This window comes from Gorilla gorilla, chromosome 3, assembly GCF_029281585.2.
Source record: "Gorilla gorilla gorilla isolate KB3781 chromosome 3, NHGRI_mGorGor1-v2.1_pri, whole genome shotgun sequence".
In the NCBI taxonomy this organism is placed as follows: domain Eukaryota; kingdom Metazoa; phylum Chordata; class Mammalia; order Primates; family Hominidae; genus Gorilla; species Gorilla gorilla.
Window position 1 is genome coordinate 110,229,180 of NC_073227.2, and position 16,622 is coordinate 110,245,801.

The 16,622-nt window shown below is 34.0% G+C and overlaps 1 protein-coding gene across 1 annotated transcript in view; it reads left to right on the top strand.

Moving 5' to 3' along the window:
- MMRN1 (multimerin 1) overlaps positions 1–16,622 on the top strand; it is a 59,706-nt gene that overhangs the window by 19,070 nt on the left and 24,014 nt on the right. The window contains exons 4-5 of the mRNA XM_019024933.4: positions 9,121–9,225; positions 13,740–13,913. Coding sequence (XP_018880478.2) covers positions 9,121–9,225; positions 13,740–13,913 — 279 coding nt within the window. The remainder of the gene's footprint in view (positions 1–9,120; positions 9,226–13,739; positions 13,914–16,622) is intronic.

The following is a 16,622-nucleotide window of genomic DNA, read 5'->3' on the forward strand; positions in this document are numbered from 1 at the left end:
TTCAATGGCTGAATTTTCTATTAGTGCAATTGATGCACTGGTTGTATTAGGAACTACTGTGTCCCTTTGTCCCTTGAACCTTCATTATATCTCTCCTGGGGGGATATTTGCACATTTTCCCCTTCTAATAGCTAACCAAATTGCAGTAGGAAGATCTTCTAAATACGCAGGGAATATCACCAGTTCAGGAATAAATTGGAGCTGTTTGCAATTGTACTCTTTTTTACTTCTTCTCCCCCACTTTTGTACCCTTCTTTCCATTTCTTTCTTTTATACCCTTCTTTCTATTTCTTTGGGGATGTGGATCCATCTCGAAACTGTTAGAAAGAGATGTGGTGACTCAGAATACATGGCAATTCTCTCTTTATTCCACAATATGCTAATCTGCTACACACGTACTTTAGCTGCAACTCAGATAATCAAAATACTGGTAGCCACAGTTCTAGATTACCTTATAAAAATATTCATCATATTATCAAAAGGAAACCAATTTTTAAAAATCTAAATGAATAGAACTTTATTGGGGGAAAAAAGGAGCACTAAGTCCAACATCAAAGTAATAGTTCTGATATGTTTTACATTTGTTATGTCATTTTCTCTTTTCAAACATACATATTTGTACATAATGAGGAGTGAGTCATCAAAGACAGTTTGCACAAGGGTTTTGCCTTTAGAAAGGACCTAATTTTGTGATAAGGTATTCAAGATACTTTTCAAAAAGTCAGCAGTAACATACACTTAAACCTGTTTTATAAAATTTGCAATAATGCTCTTTTCCAGTAGATGTCTCTAAAATATTCTGAAGTGGAACAAGGAAAGTGTGACTTGCTTTAATGACACAAAGGGCAATGATTTAAATACAAATAGTGTTAGATTACAGAGGATGAAGAAAACTTGTTTGCAAATCTGTTTTTAAAAATCCAGTGGCTTTAATCATCAGATCCCTTATAGGAAAAAGGTATCTTATAACATTCTGTTTTGTACTGCAGATATTATGAATGCTGACAAAATGTGAGCATGTACAAGTGCTGAAATAAACTGGCCCCTACCTTATGTTATGAATATATAAAAAATATTTGGTTTTACAAATGCTGTGAAATCATGCAATAAATTATATAAGAGCTACTGTAACTAACATTTGAATATGGGGCTCCTCCAGCAGGAGTATTTTAAAATGCATTCCCTGTAGTTTTGCATATCTAGTTCTTCCCAGCAGTAGCAAATGCTTTCTTCTTTGAGAAAGAACATTACCTCCTCTAAGCATCTTTCACAATAAAATTATGATGCATTTAGTGAAGAACACTGTGTACCATAAGTGGTTGTTGCACCAAACTGCCTACTTCAATTTACCTAGTAAATCTCAGTAAAGCTTAGTATGTACACCGAACATTCACCATGCAAGTTTTCACTTGATATTGAGGGATCAGCTGGAAATCTGTCTCCTCAAGCCACACAGGAAGGTTTTCTGGTTCTGAGTGAGAGAGAGCAAACATCCTCATTACTGAGTTGCCATTAATGACATCCTCCATATGGCTCAAAGGCCTGGAAGGAAAACAAAAAAAACTTGCAAATAAAATCCATCTAATTAAAAAAAAAAGCGTCTAATAAGGAAGCTGTTGCTCCTACTGTAGACACTTGCTGACCTTGCTTTTCTAAGTCCTTGATCTGTCAAGGTCAGGGCTTCCATTGCAAGGGGAAAAAAAGAGAGTAACTGTCCTGGGAGAAAAGCAAAAAGGAATCCAACTTAAAAAATATATTGCATTTAAAAAAATCTGAAATGCACAAACATCTTTAAAAATTTAGTTGACTGAAATAAATGTCCTTCTGTCCCTGTACCTGTCGCTTAGAAGGGAACAAGAAAAAGAAACTTAGAAATCTGTCCTGTATGGAACAAAGCAAAGGTCTGTGCTCAAGCGAAAGACAGATTGCTTGGAAAACCTAGAATCTGTGGCAGTCCTTGTGGTAGAGAATACATTTGGGGAGACAGAAAGATTGCTAAATGAAAAAACAAAAGAGCATCAATCAACGAGGCTCTTTATCACAAGAGAGTAACTGACTCCACTGTCAGAGATCCTATCAGCTCTTTGCTGTGGCTGGTTAAATCCCGTGTAATAAATTGGGATGAATGCAAGTACTGAACTCCAGTCAACAAACAAAGGTAGGGAAAGATAACATAAACTATTGAATTTGTAAAACAGGCATTTCAAGTTTTCAACAGCCTTGGCAGGGACTCCATCCAATGAATTCCGGAGCAAAGAGATTCATGTGACAACTGGATCTCAAGGATCTTTGTGTGATGCTTAATAGTTGTTTCTTTTATTCAGGAGTACAGTTTTCTCACTTAGATTCTGAAAAAAAAAAAAACAATAAATTTAACAATGCTGCTAAAAGCAAATGGGAAGCTTTATGAACATGCATGTGCCCACATGCAATTACATTAATTTTTGACATTTAATACTAAAAAATTTAATCACATTTTCTTTCAAATTAGTGATGTTGAAACTATAAAATATGAAAAAAGCTTAATTTTTCTCATTTTATATATATTATTTTCATACACTGAGGAATGAATCATCAAATTTTAGTGTGCAGGAAAACTAGATTTTCACTTGATACTTCTATGTATGTTTATTTTTTATCTTTTTCAATTGCTTGTTTTTTTTCTTTCTGACAGCTTTTCAATTTACTCTCTCCTCTCCTTCTTCTCACTGATTTTAAAGTTTTTTCTTATGTTTTTGGTTACTATTTTCAATCTATTGATCATCTCCCGCATATCACTGTCTATTCCCTTTTTTAATGTAATAACATTTTCCAAGATCACATGAATGATATATGTCTCAAATTCTTTTGACCCTCAGGTCAATAGAAAATTAAACTTTGATGCTCTTCATTTGCTTCCTTTCTATTCTTGACACTTTACCTCTCACCTAGGTAAATTTTTACTTCTTGAACATTCACGATCTTTCCTAGACTGGGTAGCACAGAGGGAACTATATCTTGATGACATGCTCCTACTGAAGTCTCAAATAGGATCCTAGAAGAGTTAAAATCCCCCCACACATCCGTGTGTGTGTGTGTGTGTGCGTGTGTGTATGTGTGAAAGAGACAGAGAGAGCCCTTGTCCTTGTTTCCCCAGTCTTTGAAGGATGTTAAGTAAAACACTGTTATAATCTTCGTATTAAATATGCAGCATGTAATACTTTGTAAGAAGTAAAATTAAGAGACCTGATTAAAATTCCATTATAAAATGCAACTTAAAATAACATGTCGCTATTTATAATAAAGCTTTACCAAAGTATTTCGAACCCCTGGAAATAAATCCTGTGTAAAATGCTTTTGTGATTTGTATTGAGGTCTCTCCACTTTGGGATCACGAGCACCCAAACCAATCTGCCTCTTGATTATGATGATTGGTGGGAAGGGGCAGCAGCCACAGTCAATATTGTATATAAATCAAAAATTAAGAATGCATTACTTTTTATTTTCTTAAATTAGAGCATTGTCTATAATACAGTCTAAAACTACAGACCAAGTAATATACATCATACCAAAAATCACCCATATCATTCTAATAATTTCTAAGCAATTTATTGATTTCTACAAATTACATTGGTGTCGTCTTTCTTTTGCCATGGATGATACCAGCTAAATGATGTCCTTGTCAGAGAGGTAATTTAATATAGGGAACCCTCTCAACCTCCTTTAATGACTTACCCATCAGATTTAGAGTCACTGGGTGACACGAGGTCTCAATAAGTTTGTAATTTTATTAACATCAGTTAAATTATCCTCCTGCTGAATTATCTATTGGGCTTTCCTGAATAAAAAGTGATTGCATTCGATTTTTATCAGCACTTAAATACTGTGTGTATTTTTGAATGTTTACTGTCTTTATTATTAACTAAATCATGAAAATTATTATCTAATTATCCTATTTAGTTTATAGAGCTTTGTTAAGGTCATTAGGCCAAATTCATCTGGCAGCATAAATCAAGGAATATTTATTGCATTTTTTTAGTTTTGTCATATAAATTTTATTTTCAAACAATTTATTAGAAAATCTTTTTCTTATATAATTGGCCTTTTACTAATTTTTGTTTCAAATAGTATATATACATCTATATATTTCAATTAATATATATTCATTTAAAATAGAATATATACGTTTCAAATGTATATTTATAGAATACATGAAATTTTTATATCTATACTATCTTTGATCAGTTTTTTAACTATCTCCAGTTTAATAAGGGGAATTTTCTTTTCTTGTAAAGCTGAAAAAGGATTGGCATTTCTGTTAGAGTATCATCTCTGAAAATCAGTTATTTTTTTAAAAAGTCTATTTTCCAAATGTTAAATTTCACAATTTATATGAAAGTGAATTCATAGGGCTTGATATAATTTACAAAATGCCTTTTTAGCTATAACATCACAGGCTATCTTTGAAGTCCAAATATCCTTCCAATTTTTATTATTTTAATTTTTAGCATGTGCTCTTGCTTTCCATCTCTCTTTCCATCTTTCTCTCTCCCTCTCGTCTACTTTTATTGTCTCTTCTTTATTTGATATATAGCAGTAAATATGAAATTCATCTAGAAAAGATTTCAAGTGTTTACTTGATAACACATTATACTTTCAGTCAGAAATATTTGAATACAGTAGCTTATAGTGCCAAAATTTTTAAAAAACAGAAGTCTACCTAAAACTTTGCCTGGAACTCCTGGTTTACTTTTTCACTATTATTGCACAGGCTTCACCTATGTAAAAAATTAAATTTTCACATACACAAATTTTGTGGAAAATTCCTTTCTCAAGTGTTCATATGTATTACTACACTACTAATGTAGTATTAAAGATGTTTTTCCTTCTAATTTACTGAGATTTAAAAAAATTAACTGCTTTAAAATTCTTGATTTTTACATTTTAGGAAAATTATGAAAATACTTGTATATGAAAGAGTTCAAGTTTCATTAATAAATACTTTTAAATTTTATTAAGTTGACTTTTAAGTTTTCTGAGAAGTTGTCTTACAAAAAGCAGTATCATAAAACTCATTTGCAATTATATTCCTAGATCAGAATTATTATATTAGGTAAGTTCTGTAATACTTTTCTTTTCTAAAATGCTCTATTATTTTTAAATGCTCTTATTATTTTAAAAAAGAAATAATTTAAAATTCTGATTTTTTCTAAATATTTTATTATTTTATGGGCATTTTATTAACATTATCTGATAAAGTATTTTTTAAGTTTTTTACTTCAATTGATTTCATTGAACATTTTTATTATTAGGAATACTTATTTTGTGAGACTAATTTCATAACATTTTTTAATATTTTCTTCTTCATGATTCATGGTTGCAAACGATCTTTAACATAGTGGGTGAATGCCATTATGATGAAAAATGAGTCTAATAATTTTATTTCTATATTATACAAATTTGTAGGATTGTTTGAATCCAACATTTACCTAGCAAGAAAAAATAATCTACCAATATTGAAAATCAAGTTGATTTTCATTCCAGAAATGTAACTTATTTATTTTATATTGAATTTATTTTTTATAATTATTTGGTATTATTTAGATGTTGTACATATTAAAAGATGTTCCAGACTAACTGAGTTTGCAGAGTATCATTACCTAATTTACGACTAGGTTCCTAAGTGATACAATTTTTGTTTTATTCTCAGATTCAAAAAATTCATACTCAAGATACCTGAAACAAATGCTTTTAAAATTTGGTTAAACTTTTGTTTCTTTTTCAGTGTCTTTAATAATTTACTATAAACTTCTGGACCATAATTATCAAATAACTATGCATTTAGAACAATTAGCACATGCTAATAAGTAAAGTAAATTGAGCATCAAACTATCCGGAAGTTGTAGCAAATACATAAATCATAAGCAATGATGAACTGTTCATTCTACTAAAACACTGACTGTTTCACAAAATCTATGCACTGCCTGACATCAGTCCAACAAAATGCTAATTCTGAAAAATAGTTTTCAGATGTTGCCACAGTAGGAATTCCATTCATCACATATCCTACAAAATACATCCTTTATCATGTATCCATGATTAACTTGTAATTAGTTAATATTATAATTTGTATAACTCAGCTTGTCAGTTATTGGACTTCAGCATTATATATTTGCCAACAGTTGTGGCTTTATTATATTTCAATATTTTAACAATTGGCCGACCACATTGCTACATACTGGCAAAACACAATCATGGAGTTGGGGAATGTGCAATGTTGCTAGATGGGAGTAAGGAGCAACAGTCTGGCTTTTGAGTGGAAAGTGATTTTATTTCTGAGACATTCTAAAATTGTCATTGGGCTGTAGATTTGATTGCTGTGAAGGCAGCACAAACACTCTTCATATGTTTCCATGCTTAACAGTGCCTCTTTAGGGATCTTGTGTTATAACAATAGAAAGAATGGCAATATCTGCATGAGGAAATCAGGAAGCGGTGAAAGGTACCTTCCACCCCCATCCCACTTCACTTACTCTTTAAGGAATTGTGTGAGACTCAAGGTTTTCATTTCTTAAACTTTATTAAATCTGTCTTCAACACACGCCTTTGTTATTAACAGGAATGCTATTTAAAAGTCTATGAAGATTGATTTCTGGATTGCAATTTTAGTATTAATATATCTAGTATTTTCTGCATTATAACAATGAATTTACCTCTTAGAAGTAGAAAGCTTAGCAATTTGTTCAAAATTAGTCTTCCTAACCATGGCCATACATAGAAATCACCTGTAGAGTTTTGTTTTTTCTGTTTGTTTGTTTTTTTTAAATACGCACCTGCCCCATTCCTCAAAATAGAGCTACTGAATGAGAATCTCAGGTGAGGGAGTGGAAAGAACATGGACACTTAATGTTTCAAAGTATACAGGAACTTCTGATTTCCATCCATGAGGAAAAAAAAATCAGTATTCTAATGGGATGTAAAGAAATATGTGTTATAATAAAAGTTAATGATAGAAAAGGAAATTCGAATAGTAATCTTGTTTGTATTCAACAAAACAATATTATCTTTGCTTTCACTATAATTGTGCTTCCCTTCCTAACAAAGTATCCACAGCCTACTGAGTTATGGTACTACCTTCAAATGCACCAGCTCTTTTTTTTCCTATGATCTAGCCAAAAAGGTAAGCAGCAAATAAATGAAAAGATATTGTTCATCTGTTAAATTCACCTGTTCTTACTGCTATAAATATTTATAAGTTAGTATCCTTAACATTCATATTTAAATTAATAGATCTAAGGTGGGACTCTAGAAGTTCTACCTCCAAAAGTTTCCAGGTGCTGCTCATACTGCTGATTAAGGGACCCCAGTCTGAGAACCACTGCTTTACTCTCTAGTTATACTCCTGGATGGATTTACATTTAAGCTGCCAGAATAAAATGCCTTAGTACACCATTTAAGGAGGAATCGTGATAAAAATTTATGCAATGATTAAATGGTTGTATCTGTATGAATTAATCTAAACTTACACTATAATAACCTTATTGCTAGGTCTTAGAAGATTTACACTTTTCCCCACCCAATCCATCCCTTAAATAATTACACTATTCCCCAAGCTGCAGATTGCTTTTGTCCATCAGATGAGTCAACAATTACACAGGACTTTATAGAATACAGCGGAGGAAACGAAAATCAAAAAGAAACAGCATCAAAACAAAAATCTTGGACATGAATGGAAATTCATTAATTTAGCTCAATGCCCTGAAGAAAAACAATGCAAAATTCAATCTAACGATATAGACTCACCCAAATTAATGCCAAATATACTTCCTGTGGAGTAGAGAAGCTTAAGTATTATAGTCAAAGCCACATATGGCTTAGGGAGCATAATTAACATGTGCCAGAGATGCAGAGTTTCATTGGTTCATAAACTCACCTGGGAAGAAGCACGGCTAAACACAACACTTGTTTCCTCATGTCTGTCATGCAGACTTTAACGGATAAATTTGTTTGTTAGAAGTCTGCAAATTAAAGCCATATTATTTGATGTTCTCAATATTTTATTTATTTTTAATTATTGATTGCTTGATTGATTGATAGGCAGAGTCCTGCTCTGTCCCCCAGCTGGAGTGCAGTGGTGCCATCTCGGCTCACAGCAACCTCCGCCTCCCGGGTTCAATCGACTCTCCTGCCTCAGCCTCCCAAGTAGCTGGAATTACAGGCACCCGAGCCACCACATCTGACTAATTTTTGTTTTTTTAGTAGTGACGGGCTTTCACTATTTTGGCCAGGCTGGTCTTGAGCTCCGACCTCAAGTGATCCGCCTGCCTCGGCCTCCCAAAGTGCTGGGATTACCGGTGTGAGCCACCGCACCTGGCCTGTACTCAATATTTTAAATAGATCTTTTCTCTAAATTGTTTTCCCCAATGAAAAACTATATTGCCATTTAAAATATTATTTGATTCATGGGAAATATTACTTGCCATTTAAAATATTACTTGATTCATGTTAAATTCTTCAATAGAGTAGATTTATTTTAAAAGAATTTCTATTTAACGAAATTTCACTGACTTTACCAGCTGATTTGCTTGAAATGTGCCTGCAATAGTTTACTTTTATTTTTAGTCCAGTTTGAGACTATCAAAATCTGGAAACAATCCATTTAAGTGGCACTATTAATGAAATAGCTATTTTTATCTTAGTAAGGAACCTGTAGCTCTCCCTTTTTTCCAAGTAGACACCAGTTGGGAATTGCCTTGTTAAACAATCAGCCTTTGTGGCAGTCCACTTATAAGAATGCTATAGCTTTTAACACAGCGGATTTAAAAATCCCCTCAATTATGCAGGCAGTTTACATCTGCTAGTTTACACAGCTCCTCCAAACTACCATCCATTTTCACGGAAAGGAGGCCTGAATAATTTTATTTTTTTTCCAAGCAGAATTAGAGTCCTGCATTTCCCACTCCAATGTGGTGTCGCATTGCCCTATGGTTGGGGGCGGAGCAGCTTACTCTACAATCATCCCCGACCATCATGCTTCAGTACACGGGAAAATGAATGTCAGCCAAATTATTGTTCAGGACTGGAAAAAATGAGGCTGTCCCAGTGCTTAACTGTCTCTCTTCTCTTTCTGCTTCCTTCTAGCCCAGGAACAGCAAAGTGTGATACACACCAACCAGGCTGAAAGTCATACAGCTGTTGGCAGAGGAGTAGCTGAGCAGCAGCAGCAGCAAGGCTGTGGTGACCCAGGTCATAGATTGTAATTACTATCATCTCTGACCCAATTATTGTCAATGCTATTTATTACAACTTCCAAGCAAGAAATCTCTTAGTTGTCAAATGATTGATGGTGACACATTAGCATACTTCTCAGTCCTTTTCTACTGGTGCTGGATGTTGGGAGAAATTGTGGATAAGCTATAATAGGTACTGAAAAGACCATGTATAACTATAGAAGTTTTGTGTGCAAACACAGAAGGAATAAAAATGCTGTGATACTAGGTTGTAAGGAAACCACAGGTTTCCAAAATAAGACCAAACTTTTGTTCTCCAAAGAGTGCCATTATGGAAGACCCTTGACATGGAAGGAACAACTTATTCTTTTAAGGGATCTAAGAAGGCTCTCTTCAATTCATTAATAAGAGGTTGCTTAATGGGTACTGATCCTTAAGAAACGGGATTATGACTAAGAATCAACAAGAACCTCCTGCTGATCCAAAGTTGGCCTGTCACATATTTTTCCATCTTTCTAATCAGTTTTTGCCGTTTCTTTTAGGCTAAACTTTAGCTCTTACAAACATAAGGTTGGTTACTGCTAAAAACATCTATTCACTGTGTTTGGCATGGATCTAGTCATACAAAACAAGGCACTCAATTAAGAAATGTGACTTAAAGGGCTGTCTTTAAGAATGCAGCTGAATATCCCTTAACAATGGTGTTGTAATTTTTTAAGGGATTGAAATTCAGTATCTTTATAAAGGACCATAATATTCTTGAATTACTGCAATACATGTGTGAAGGGATAGACAGTATTATTGCTATATAAAGTGATTCAAACTAAATTATAAGTCTCTTTATCTTTGATTAACGAATACCTCAGTAAACAATAAAATTCTCAGAACATAGCTACAACTACATACATATATATAGCTGCATATTTTTAATGGTGAGGTATTGAATTTGGAAGCAGAAGATGAGCCATCAGCTCTGTAACTGCGAGCAAGTTATTTTGGTTTTCTGCCCCTTTGTTTCTTTTTGAGAGTGTAATAGTAACTCTTTGAAATAATTTTTTTTAAAACACTGAAAATTCTGGGAAAAGTTAAAACATTTTAGAAATCTAAGCTATTATACTACTCTTTACAAATTTCTACGCTTAGTCTTAACATTCAAGTTGCCATTTCCTAAATGAATATAGTCTTGTATTTTCAAATGTATTCCTGCAAATATAGTTTATTTGAATTACCTTCAAACCTATCATGAAATTTAAGTGATTTTTAAATATATATATATTTAATTTTTAATTAAAAATTTAAGTGGTTTTAAGCTGGGCACAGTGGCTCATGCCTATAATCCCAGCAATTTGGGAGGCTGAGGCGGGTGGATCACGAGGTCAGAAGATCGAAAACATCCTGGCCTATATGGTGAAACCCCGTCTCTACTAAAATAAAAAAAAAAAAATTAGTCTAGTGTGGTGGTGTGTGCCTGTAATCCTAGCTACTTGGGAGACTGAGGCAGGAGAATCGCTTGAACCCGGGAGGCAGAGGTTGCAGTGAGCAAAGATCATGCCACTGCACTGCAGCCTGGTGACAGAGCGAGACTGTCTCAAAAATAAAAAATAAAAAATTAAGTGTTTTTAAATATATATATATTTAACTTTCAATTTTTGTGGGTACATAGTAGGTGTATATATTGTTTTGATACAGGTACACAATGTGTAATAATCACATAATGGAGAATGAGGTATCCATCCCCTCAAACATTTATCCTTTCGGTTACAAACAACGCAATTATATTCTCTTCGTTATTTTAAAATGTACAATTAAATTATTATTGACTATAGTCACCACATTGTGCTATTAAATACTAGATCTTATTCATTCTTTCTTTTGCTATTCTTTTTTATTATTTATTTATTTTTTTTTTTAGAGACAGGGTCTGCACCCAGGCAGGAGTGCAGTGGAGTGATCACGCATCACTGTAGCCTCCATCTCCAGAGCCCAATCAATCCTCCTGCCTCAGTGCCCAAGCAGCTGGGAATACAGGCACGTGCCACCATGCCTGGTTAATTTTTTCTTTTTTTTTTTGTAGAGACGAGGTTTAGCCATGTTGCCCAGGCTAGTCTTGAATCTCTGGGCCAAAGCAGTCCACCTGCCTCAGCCTCCCAAAGTGCTGGGACTACAGCCGTGAACCACTGTGTCTCAGTCTCTAACAATTTTTTTATACCCAAATAAAAAACAAATTTTTATTTATATTTTTAATATATATATATTTAATTTTTAATTAAAAATTTAAGTGGTTTTAGGCTGGGTGTGGTGGCTCACGCCTGTAATCCCAACACTTTGGGAGGCCAAGTTGGGTGGATCACGAGGTCAGGAGATCAAGAACATCCTGGCCAACATGGTGAAACCCTGTCTCTACTCAAATAAAAAAATTTAGCCACACGTGGTGGCATGCACCTGTAGTCCCAGCTACTGGGAAGGCTGAGGCAGGGGAATCGCTTGAACCTGGGAGGCGAACCATCCCCACCTCACTCCAATCAGCCATTATCCTTCCCATCCTCTGATAACCATCCTTGTACTCTCTATCTCCTTGAGTTCAATTGTTTTGATGTTTAGATCCCACAAATACATGAGAACATGCGATGTTTGTCTTTCTGTTCCTGGCTTACTTCCCTTAGCATAACGATCTCCAGTTCCATCCATGTTGTTGCTTTGTTTTTTATGGCTGAATAATACTCCATTGTGTATATATACCACATTTTCTTTATCCATTCATCTGTTGATGGTCATGTATGTTTCTTCCATATCTTGGCTATTGTGAATAGTGCTGGCAATATACATGGGAGTGCAGATACTTCTTGGATATACAGATTTCCTTTCTTTTGTGTGTATACATAGAAGTGGGATTGCTAGATCATATGGTAGCTCTATTTTTAGTTTTTGAGGAACCTCCAAACTGTTCTCCGTAGTGGTTGTACTAACTTACATTCCTACCAACAGGGTATGGGGGTTCCCTTTTCTCCATATCCTTGCCAGCATTTGTTATTTCCTGTCTTTTGGATATAAGCCATTTTAACTGAGGTGAGATGATATCGCACAGTAGTTTTGGTTTGAGTTTCTCTGATGATCAGTTATGTTAAGCACCTTTTTATATGCCTGTTTGCCATATGTATGTCTTCTTTTGAAAAATGTATATTCAAATCTTTTGCCCTGTTTTGATTGGATTATCAGATGTTTTCCTATAGGCTTGTTTGACCTTCTTTTATATTTTTTTATTAGTCCCTTGTCAGATGGATGGTTTGCAAAGATTTTTCTCTCATTCTGTGGGTTGTGTCTTGACTTTGTTGGTTGTTTTTTTTTTTTGCTGTGCAGAAGCTTTTTAACTTGATGTGATCCCATCTGTCCATTTTTGCTTTGAGTGTCTGTGGTTGTGGGGTATTACTCAAGAAATTTTTGCCTAGACCAATGTCCTAGAGACTTTCTCCAATGTTTTCTTGTAGTAGTTTCATGTTTTGAGGTCTTAGACTTAAAGAGCTAATCCTTTTTTATTTGATTTTTGTGCGTAGTAAGAGATAGAGGTCTAGAGTCATTATTCTGCATATGGACATCCAATTTCCCCAGCACCATTTATTAAAGAGACTGTCTTTTCCCTGGTTTTTGGCACCTTTGTTGAAAATGAGCTCACTGTAGATACATGGATTTGTTTCTGGGTTCTCTATTCTATTCCATTGGTCTATTTGTCTATTTTTATGCCAGTACCATACTGTTTTGGTTACTACAGCTCTGTGTTGTAATTTGAAGTCAGGTAGTATGATTCCTCCAGTTGTTCCTTCAGTTGTTCTTTTTGCTTAGGTAAGCTTTGGTTATTCTGGGTCTTTTGTTGTTCCATATAAATTTTAGGATATTTTTTGTATTTCTGTGAAGAATGTCATTAGTGTTTTGATAGGGATTGCATTGAATCTGTAGGTTGCTTTGGATAGTATGGACATTTTAACAATATTTATTCTTCCAATTCATGAACATGGCATACCTTCAATTTCTTTCATTAGTGTTTTATAGTTTTCATTATAGTGACCTTCCCTTTCTTTGGTTAATTGAATCCTTATGTATTTAACTTTGTGTGTGGCTATTGTAAATGAGATTACCTTTTTTTCTTTCTCAGATTATTCACTGCTGGCATATAAAAATGCTACTGAGTTTCGTATGTTGGTTTTGTATCCTGCAATTTTACTGAATTCATTTATCTATTCTAATAGTTTTTTGGTGGAGTCTTCAGGTTTTTCCAAATATAAGGTCATATCATCTGCAGACAAGGATAATTTGACCCCTTCCTTTCTAATTTGAATGCCCTTTATTCCTTTGTCTTGTCTGATAGCTCTAGCTAGAGCTTCTAGTGCTTTGTTGAAAAATAGTGGTGAAAGTGAGCATCTTTGTTGTGCTCCAGATTACAGAAGAAAGGGTTTTAGTTTTTCTCCATTCAGTATGATACCAACTATGGGTCAAAATATATTTTTTAATGGTCTCAATTTTCTCTTCTATATGCAGAAGTGATGCAAAAAATGACTGATCAGGTGAACTACCAGGCAATGAAACTGACTCTTCTGCAGAAGAAGATTGACAATATTTCTTTGACTGTGAATGATGTAAGGAACACTTACTCCTCCCTAGAAGGAAAAGTCAGCGAAGATAAAAGCAGAGAATTTCAATCTCTTCTAAAAGGTAAAAATGAAATAAAATAAAATATTCATTCAGTAACACAGAAAGCAAATGATTCATTTTTCTTTTCTTACATCACTTTGGGATCTTTGCTTTAGTTTGGGTGGTATGGAAACCTAAGAAAGATATTTTTTGAATGAGATATAAATTCACTAAAATTCTGAAATAATTTGAAATATCTACATTTTATTATATATACTGAAGTCTTTGACTGAATATTCCATTTGGTTGATAAACATGATGTCTCTAACTATAGCCTAACATATTCATTTTTAGTTAAAGTGAGTCATATTAATTTACTTCCATTGTGTTATCTACTTCAAGAATAAAGATGCAGTTAGGGGATCAAGATAGCTAGTTGCATGGTTGTCTCAATACTATTGATGGAGACATTGAGGATAAATCTGAAGTGCATTATTCCCCAAATTTTCTAGGTTATGGTGTAAAATCTATTAAATATATCCTAAAACATTCCAGCTATTATTAATATTAAAGAATAATAATTTATATATGTGAATAGGCTTTGCCTGAATTTTGTGCTCTTCAAACAGTGGGCTTAAAAGCAGGCTATGTTTCTTTCTGGAGGATCTACAGGATAATCCATTTCCTGCTAATCCAAGATGCTGGCAGAATTCATTTTCTTGCAGTTGTAGGACTGAGGTCTCTGTTTTCTTGATGTCTGTAAACTGAGGCCCATTCCCAGCTTCTAGAAGCCACTGCATTTCTTGACTCATCATCCTCCATCTTTAAAGCCAGCTACATTGTGTTGAGTTCTCCCTGCATCTTTCTGACTATGTAACTCCGTTGGACCTACCTGGATAATCAGAAAAATCTCTCTATCTCAAGGTGCTTAACTTTAATCACATTTGCTGAGTCCCTTTTGCCATGTAAGGTACATATTCATGGATACAGGGAATTAGCATATGGACACCTTGGGGGAAAGGGGTGTGTATTATTCTGCCTACCACAGAGATTTATGTATAGTGAGTAATTGTTATGATAGTGTTATACACAGGATACAATGGGACCACTTGACACTTGCAACAAATCCGATCTAAGGGGACCAGGGAAAGCGTCTAGAAAGAGAAACCATATCAATTGATGTTAACCATGCAAAAAGGTTTCGGGTAGGGCAAGGATGTTCTAGGTATGCAGTTAGTTTGATTCCTGGGAGCGTCCCAATCGGGATTATTGTATGAAACTTGTCTGTTTGCAAGTTTCAGGATTACTGTTTTTTTCCTTTTGCTTTATTCATTAAAAAACTCAGTGTACAATCCAATTTTTATCATTCACAAGTTATCTTTTCTCTATTGATTTAAAAAAGATAAATAGGTGGATATTTAATATATCATCTACCAGTACGGATGCTTACATAGCTCAACAACAATTATGTTTTTTAATCATATAAATAATTGCTGCTACTCAACCACTAAAAGAAAGACCCTGTCCTACATATCTGGTATGGCCCAACCTTACCAATGCTAAGCATGAGAAGGAAATATTTTTCCCCCCTGAAGTGACAGCATGAGAAAGAAGTCAAATAGAAACAATATGTAATTGACTATAACCATCTGAATGAGATTTGTTTAGCAAGATTTGGTTCTCATGACCTAACAGAATTAGCCTGTCAACTGTTTTTTTGTGACCTACCAGCCTACTACAAAGATTCTGGCACTGACACAGGAGAAAAATCACACACTCACAGCAACAGCATTAATAATGAAACTCCCTCCGCAATAGGAGGAATTAATTGTGTACTGAGCACAGTCATTAATTATAAGAACCAGAGGGCTTGTAGTTAATGAATATTCTTACAGGAAACAAAAACTAAACCCACCTCCAAGGTGCTGTGCTTGCCTAGCGAAACCACAGCTTCCTCCCTAGTTTACTTTACATCCAAGGTGAAAAACACTGTGTAGTCTGCCAGTAGCCATAGAAACTGTTGAAAATCAAATGTCTCAACTCCGTAAGAGGAGGTGGATACCTTAAGAGGTACCTAAGTGTTATTAAAAGGCCATACATTCACAATTACAGAAGGCGAATGCTAAGGTATCTGATATCAAATATATCTGGTAAGTCACCAAATGTAATATGCTTTTAAGAAAGTGGAAGCATATGAGTCACAGGAAACAGAAACAAACAGAATTAAAATGATGTGCCCACTCAACTATTAACATAAAGCACTTTGACATATTCTTGGGAAATCAGATTCTTGTACAGATGCTTGTTTAGTAACAAATTGTAGAAATGTTATCTGAAAAGCTTCTTATCCCAAAACACATTTTTAAGCTAATAATATGTTTAATATCTTTTCAGACATTGCTGTGATTTTGCACTTTCTTCAAAGTATTTTTCCATAAAAGTGTTAAAGTGTAACAGCTAAAGTAATTTATATTACTCATTTTCATTGTTTTTTCTCCCAATTATGTTGATCAAGATTTTGTACTGAGTTTTATCTATCTGCAGGGTTTTTTGCTTATTGTTTTTCTTATTAGGACTTTTAGGCATGTAGTTTTTTGTTTGCTGAAGTTAAACATTTATTGTCATTGTCCACAACTAATAAATTCAATAAAGCTTAAATGTTATTGTACCTTTTCAATCTTGAAAAACTGTAAGATTATAAATTTAAAGAAGGTCGAATCTGAACCTTAAATATTTTATTATATTTCATCAAGTTTTTGATGTCATGAGAATTAGAGTCATTTTTAACTA